Raw genomic sequence first — 7,253 nt, forward strand, 5'->3', positions numbered from 1 at the left:
TGGTTGTGAATGTGCATATGGTTGTGTCTAGGTTGATACCAAGGTTGGGTGGGAAAAGTGGCCATAAAATGGCTTATTTTCGTCCACACGGGCAGAGATACGGGTGTGTGTCTCAATCGTATGTGACACAGAGCCTGACACATGGGTGTGTGGTCTGTCTGTGTATCCCCTGCGTCTTAAAAATTTGAAACAGAATGCCCAGGTTTTTGTATACGGCTTAGCACATTGGCGTGTGGCTTGGCCGTGTGACCCCTGCACCCTGCACACGGCCTAGCACACGAGCATGTGGTTAGCTGTGTGACCCAAGTCAGAGAGTTACACGGGTATGGACACGGGCTGGGACACGGCCGTGTACCTCACATCAAATGCCCACACAGCATACGACACGGACGTGTCTCCTGGCCGTGTGAGCCACACGACTGACCACACAGGCGTGTGTCCCCTTACTCTTAAGATTTTTTTTTAAATTTGGAAAAAAAGTTTCTGATTTTTCGGTTAAGTCTCGATTTATTTCAAATGCATATTTTGGGCCTTGAAGGCTCATAAAAGGGACAATATGAGTAATTTATGATTGGTTTCGAATATGTTTATTAAATGTTGTGAAATGTTCATATTTAATTCGTTAAGTTCGGTAATGCTCTGTAACCCTATTTTGACGACGGATAAGGGTTAGGAGTGTTACATTGATATTGCTTGTTGGTTAATTGATGAATTGATTGCTTGGTTGTTCTTTTATATCGAAATACTTCTTAAGCTAGGATTGACGCTTCTAGTGGAAAATCTAGATAAACGAGACCGAAAAAAGAGTTTATCATTAGATAGTTCGATATAATTGTGCCAAATAATGAGACAAAGAGGATATCTATATGCCTAGGTAAGACCGAAATGAGAGCTTAAATAGTATCTTTTTGTCTAGGATGAGACTGAGAGGAGATTCCTAGCTAAGAATGGCAAACAATATAATCGATATAAGTTTATTATCTTAGTTAGTGATTAACAAATCAATCTACCATCGTTTTAATAATTTATATTGTCTAAAATAATAGGAAATAAGTTTAGCTTAGTTTGTTTAATTGATAATTTAAATTTAGTTTATAAACAATTTATATTTGGATTTGCATTAATAATTTTTGACTCGATAGATTAATAATTGCTTAACTTGTATTAACTTGATAAACACATTTACCAATTTGACAATCCCTTGGGTTCTATCATTGGAATACTCAGAGTGTTCCATTGTAACATTTATAAACATTACAAGTAACCTATTACACTTGCAGTAAAAGCCGCTTTTAATGCCTTATATTTTGTGCTAATTCTCTGCTTGGCATTCGTACGCTGTGGTGCAGTCAAGTTGTTAGAGTTCTTATGTGAATTCAGGTACTAGCTTAATTCATGTACTAGCTTATTGAAGATGTATAATGCAACTAACACAATTCTTGAAAATTTAAAAAGACAAACTCTTAACTATTTTTAATGAGGTGATGCTTATAATACATATAATAGATTGAGATTTTTTTGAGTTTGTTTTTATTTTGCATATGATGAAAGAAGCTATGGGGATTATTGATAATATTTTTCAAGCTTTACAATGCCATTCTAAAGATATATTAAATATCATAAGTCTAGTCTCGACAACAAAAGATTTAGCTCAAAAGTTGAGAGACAATGGATGGAATGAATTGTTGAACAATGTAAGTTTCATCTATATATTTTTATTTGTCGGCTAAACTTTATGCTTTATTTTTGTTGATTAAATTAGAATGAGAATGACAAAATACTTGTGTTTAATGTGTCTAACTTAAGTGTGATTCAGATTATGTAAATAAATATATGAATATCTTATTAATATACGTAATGAAATTCAAAGGACTTATATTAAGGTCGTGCCATATTAATTTATTCTTTTAGGATATCTTGCTTCTAATTTAAAAAAAAAAATCTCATTATTTTCAACCATCACAGTTTGAACAATTTTCTTGGTTAGAATATTCGCCTTTTAAAGATGCAATATTTTCTTCCCTAGATTAACCTGGGTTCAAACCACAGTTATACAAAAAAAGATGCAATATTTTGTTTGCCATGTTTTCTTTTATAATAGCAATCCAAAGAGCCATTTCGGATTAATTATATTTACTTATAATGGCTTTAGTAATTGAAAAAGAAAAGGTATATAAAGGGGAGGAAATTGTGTTTCTTTGACACATATGGGTAAAGATCTGAATTTACCACATAACAATGCACAAAGAGCTTATGTTGATTTAATGAATCAAATCTAGAATATTGAGGCATCATGTCATAAGCAAACAGCACAACAAATTGTAACCAATCATTTACGTCTTAAAGCTAGTATTGACATTGTTCATTGGTTGATATTTCAAAGTTGTGCTTTTAGAGATTATGATGAAGTGTAGGATAAACTAATTGTGGAAACTTTCTTGAATTGTTAACCTTATTTGCATCTTTTGATAAAAAAAAGTTAAAGATGTTTTGAAAAGTTCTCCATTAAATGCTATTTATATTTCTTCAACAACACAAAAAGAGATATTGCAAATATATGCTAATAGAGTTTGTAATGCAATTTGTGAAGAAATTGATGATTTTTTTTTTGTATTATCGTGGATGAAGCAAAAGATGAGCCAAGAAAAGAGAAAATATCAATTTTTTTAAGATTTGTCAATAAGGAAAATTGGTAAACGAAATATTTTTATATAGTCCATGTTAAAGATACTGCAATATTGATTTTGAAGAATGAGATTTTTAATGTTCTCTTGCAACATAGTTTTGACATACAAACTCTTTGAGGTGAAGATTATGATGGAGAAAGTAATATGTGTGGGGAATTCAATGGTTTGCAAGCTTTAATTTTGAATGAGTGTAAATATGTTTCTCATGTTTATTGTTATTCTCATTATCTTCGGTTAGTATTGGTTGCAGTAGATAGAGAAGTATTTGAAGTGAATCAAAATTTCAAGGACTTGTATGATATTAATCATATGGCTTCTTCTTCTTCCAAACGTAATGATGAACTACAAAAAGCTCAAGCATATTCCATAAATTGTTAAGTTTCCATCAATGAGTTAGAAACTGCAACATGTATAAATCAAATTGGCATTTTACAACATCTTAGGGAGACTCGATAGAGTTCTTATTTGAATTCAATAATAGCTTATTGAAGATATATAATACAACTAACACAATTCTTGAAAATATAAAAATACAACTCCTAAATATTCTAAGCTAGGAGATGCTCATAATATGTATAATACTATCTATGGTGACTATTGATAATCTTTTTCAAGCTTTACGTCATTCTAAAGATATATCATAAGTCTAGTCTCAACAACAAAAGATTTAATTCAAAAGTTGAGAGACAATGAATGGGATGAATTGCTGAACAATGTGATATCTTTCTGTAACACTTGGGAGTTGGATGTTCTAGAAATGAATGCTCGATACATCGTAGGTTGAGGGCATAAAAAGAAAGAAGATGTTACAATAGAGAATCATTATCGAGTGGATATAGATTTTGCTACAATAGATAATCAATTGCAAGAATTGAACCATAGATTTACCGAACATATTGTTGAGCACCTCACTCTTACTATATCTGTAGATCCCAAAGAGTTCTTCAAGTTATTTGATATTGATAAAATAAACTGTACTCTTATAAACAAGTTCTATCTAGAAGAATTTTCTTAACAAGAGAAAGAATGACTTCCATATGAGTTGAGACATCATGAGCTTGATGTGTCTCACCATCCTCAATTAAGAAAAATATCAACACTTTTTGACTTTGTAGACACTTAGTTGAGAGTGGAGAGTTGTGTAGCATCTCGTTGATAGATTGACCTATCTTGTATTGACTCTTTTAGTTTCAATTGCATCTACATAACATGTTTTTTTTGTTATGAAGATTATGAAGACTTGACTTTGTAGAAAAGATGGAAGATGACTTTTTGAGAAATTCTTTAGTTGTTTATGTTGAAAAAGAAATTGTAAAAAAAAAAATTAATGTAAATGAAATAATTGATGAGTTTAATGTGAGGAAAGAACAAAGAGTACAATTCAAATAATTTATTTTAATTTAATAATATATTTCATTTAATTATTTTACTTAATTTTTTATTTCTAAAAAAATTACTATTTTTTAATATCTTAGCTCCTTTAATCAATTGTTAGGCTTTTCCTATACTAACAAATCTCACTGCCATAATTGTTTTTAATATCATCGTTCATCTAAATGCACATTTAATCTCACCACCTATTCACATATGTGTTTGGATTCAATCACAATTGTAATGGTGAGGTGCGATTAAAAATGACAATTAAGGATATTAAATTAAATTATATATGTAAAATAAATAATTGTAATTCATAATAAATAATATTAAATTTATTAAATTTATATTTATGTTAACTAATAATTTTATTAATAAATAGTTTAATTTATTAATTACATTTGTATTTTTTATTATGCATATATCTGCTTATTTATTATTAATCCGTATAATTTTATAATAATAAAATTTATATATATACTAAATTATTATAAAACTCAAAACTATATATTTTACATAATAAAAATATTGAATTATTATATAACTTTTGTTTATATATTTATTTTAAAATGTAATTTATATTAAATGATAATTAAAAATATATTTATTAGATCATTATATAAAATCATTAAATTATTATATAATAAAATATATAATATATTTAATTTTTAAATTTATTTTATCATATAATATAGGTTATTTTATTTTATTTTTAAATTAATACTTTATTATTAGAACAAGAAAAAACATAACAATCAAAAGTAGAGCTCCACCCACTATTAAGTTGAAAAAACCACCCAACAAAAATAAAATAACATTATTCTCCAAACCCTCATTTAAAAATCAAATCAAATCATATCATATCATACCAAATTATACCCGAGGCCGAGATAGCAAATTCCCCCAAAATGTCTTGAAACAGTCATCATCTCCTTTTGTGGATGGTGGCCGTGCGTTTTCTTCATAAACAGAGTTGTGCTTCGACTCGTATCTCTCCCCATCTCCCCACAATGCATATGCTTCCTCTCCATGGATTGCATCATCCCCAGTTTGCAACTCCTCCTCACTCAACCTCAGTGGAACCACCAAGCTTATCACCAAGCATATTATGCTCGTCATGGTTGCATGCACGAACACCACAAACAAGATCCCTACCAATTGAACACCCAATTGCCTGAACCCTGCTGTTGTACGACCGTCATGGAATCCGTAGAAAAGACCGATGTAGTGCTGCCAATCGGTCACCATGTAGAAAAGCCGGTTGAACTTAGGCACCGCAAACACGCCGGTCAGAATCCCTCCTAAGCTGCCTGCCACCGCGTGCGTGTGGAACACAGCCATCGTGTCATCCACTTGCTTCAGAAACCATACCTTCTTGTGTAGGACCATCATTGTGTACCATGGGATGCTACCAGACATCATTCCCATCAATATTGCTGCCCATCCTTGCACCACTCCTAAATTATAGAAATTGCACTTTGTTCAGTAGGCAAAAACAGATGTGACATATTATTGCTACTATATTTAATGGTTCATGGTTTTTATGTACCTGCTGCTGGGGTGATGCAAACTAGACCAGTGATCATGCCTTGAGTGGCTCCAACCACGGAGGATTTTCCAAAGAAAATATAGTCAAGTATGAGCCATGTCAATAAGCTTGTGGCAGTGCAAACGTGGGTGTTAAGGACGGCCAACGAAGCGTCCGTACTGACAGTATACGGATCGCCGCCATTGAAACCGGTCCATCCCATCCAAAGCAGTCCAGCCCCTGCAAGCATCAGCAGGATGTTGTTTGGTGGGAACCTCTCCCTGTCCCTTGTAGTCCTTGGTCCAACCTTCACCATTATTTACAACAGTCGAATCAAATCAACTTCAGCCCAATAGTAATCACTGAGTAATGTATTATAAAAACTTACCCAGTAAGCTGCAGTGAAACCAGCTACACCAGACGATAAATGAATAACATATCCTCCAGAATAATCAATAAGGCCACGCTTAGCCAGCCACCCTCCAGGGCACCAAATACTGTAGGCAGTGATTGTGTAGGAAAACGTCACCCAGAGTGGCACAAACAACATCCATGCAAGGAAATTCATCCTTCCAAGCAATGCCCCGGCTATGAGAATCAAAGTGATAGCTGCAAACACGAACTGGAAATATATCATGGTTGCATTTGGCAAATAGCCAAGAAAGGCCCTGTCAATGAGATACTGAGAGTCCAAGGACACGTTAGGCATCCCTAGGAAGGGAATGAACTTGTCCCCGAAAGACATACGGTACCCCCACCCGACCCAGCAAATAAGGACAGCAGCAAAGGCGTAAAGGGCCATGAAAGCCGAGTTGACAGCCCATTTCTTCTTCACAATGCTCCCGTATAGGATCACGAGTCCCGGAACACTTTGGAGCCCCACCAGGGTGGCTGCGGTGAGCTGCCAAGAATTGTCTCCTTTGTTCAACCAAGGTGGGCTAGCCTCATCGGGATGCAAGTTCGAGGGTAGAGACATCTGGTTCTGGTCGGAGTCCGGTAATATTTAGATGAACACAATCAGGATTGAAGGGAAGAGGAGCGTGGAGAGAGTGCTTATATAACCAAGTTTGGATGGATAAAATGTCTTTTTCGTTGTAAATTTCTTGTCTAAGCTGTTGGCAGTGGCACGGTAGCAAAAATACATTTGTGACCTTGGTTTATTGATGTGTTTGGGTAAGTGGACGGAGAATCCAACAGCAGCCAAGTGTGAACAATGGAATCTCCGACAAAATATTAGTCGGACCTTATTTGGGGTTTATATGATACTTCCTAAGGACAAATAATTCATTTGGCACTTGGCATTTTTATGTGTTTAAAATACTCTATTGGTTCGCAAACCTAAAATGTACGAAGTGTTGAAATATTGAAATGTTTGAAGAGATGAATGTCGTTCAACTGAATTTTAATATAAATTCATCAACGGGTTTAACCAAATATGTTATTCTGTTGCCTAATTTAAAAGTGAAAAAGATATATAATGGAAAGGAAATCTTATGTATTTTAGTAGATTTAAGGTATATTATTGTGTCGCTTAAATTTAAGATTTGCTTCTTTATTGCAATTTAAAATATTTGGTATTATATTATTACTAAATTAAAATTAACTTTTGGACTAACTAGTTGTTCTGAAAATTTAGTTAGCGACCTTTTAGATGGGCATTGCGT

At 33.3% G+C, this 7,253-nt stretch overlaps 1 protein-coding gene across 1 annotated transcript; it reads right to left on the reverse strand.

The window, feature by feature from the left end:
* Positions 1-4,840: 4,840 nt before the first annotated feature.
* LOC105790677 (ammonium transporter 2 member 5) lies at positions 4,841-6,590 on the reverse strand. Its single transcript, XM_012618398.2, has 3 exons — positions 5,978-6,590; positions 5,611-5,896; positions 4,841-5,518 (listed from the first exon to the last, which is right to left on the reverse strand). Exons 1-3 carry the CDS (start codon positions 6,563-6,565, stop codon positions 4,935-4,937), a joined length of 1,458 nt encoding a protein of 485 aa, XP_012473852.1. The 5' UTR covers positions 6,566-6,590; the 3' UTR covers positions 4,841-4,934.
* Between the last annotated feature and the right edge of the window lie 663 nt (positions 6,591-7,253).

The sequence above is a fragment of the Gossypium raimondii genome, chromosome 8 (assembly GCF_025698545.1).
Source record: "Gossypium raimondii isolate GPD5lz chromosome 8, ASM2569854v1, whole genome shotgun sequence".
Classification (NCBI taxonomy): Eukaryota; Viridiplantae; Streptophyta; class Magnoliopsida; order Malvales; family Malvaceae; genus Gossypium; species Gossypium raimondii.

What these genes read in the sequence shown, in the direction of transcription:
- LOC105790677 (XM_012618398.2), bottom strand. Translation starts at nt 6,565, where the DNA reads ATGTCTCTACCCTCGAACTTGCATCCCGATGAGGCTAGCCCACCTTGG. An exon ending in GTTTCACTGCAGCTTACTGG is followed by an intron (nt 5,897 to 5,977) that starts GTAAGTTTTTAT and finishes ATAATGGTGAAG; the next exon opens with GTTGGACCAAGGACTACAAG. An exon ending in TTGCATCACCCCAGCAGCAG is followed by an intron (nt 5,519 to 5,610) that starts GTACATAAAAAC and finishes TCTATAATTTAG; the next exon opens with GAGTGGTGCAAGGATGGGCA.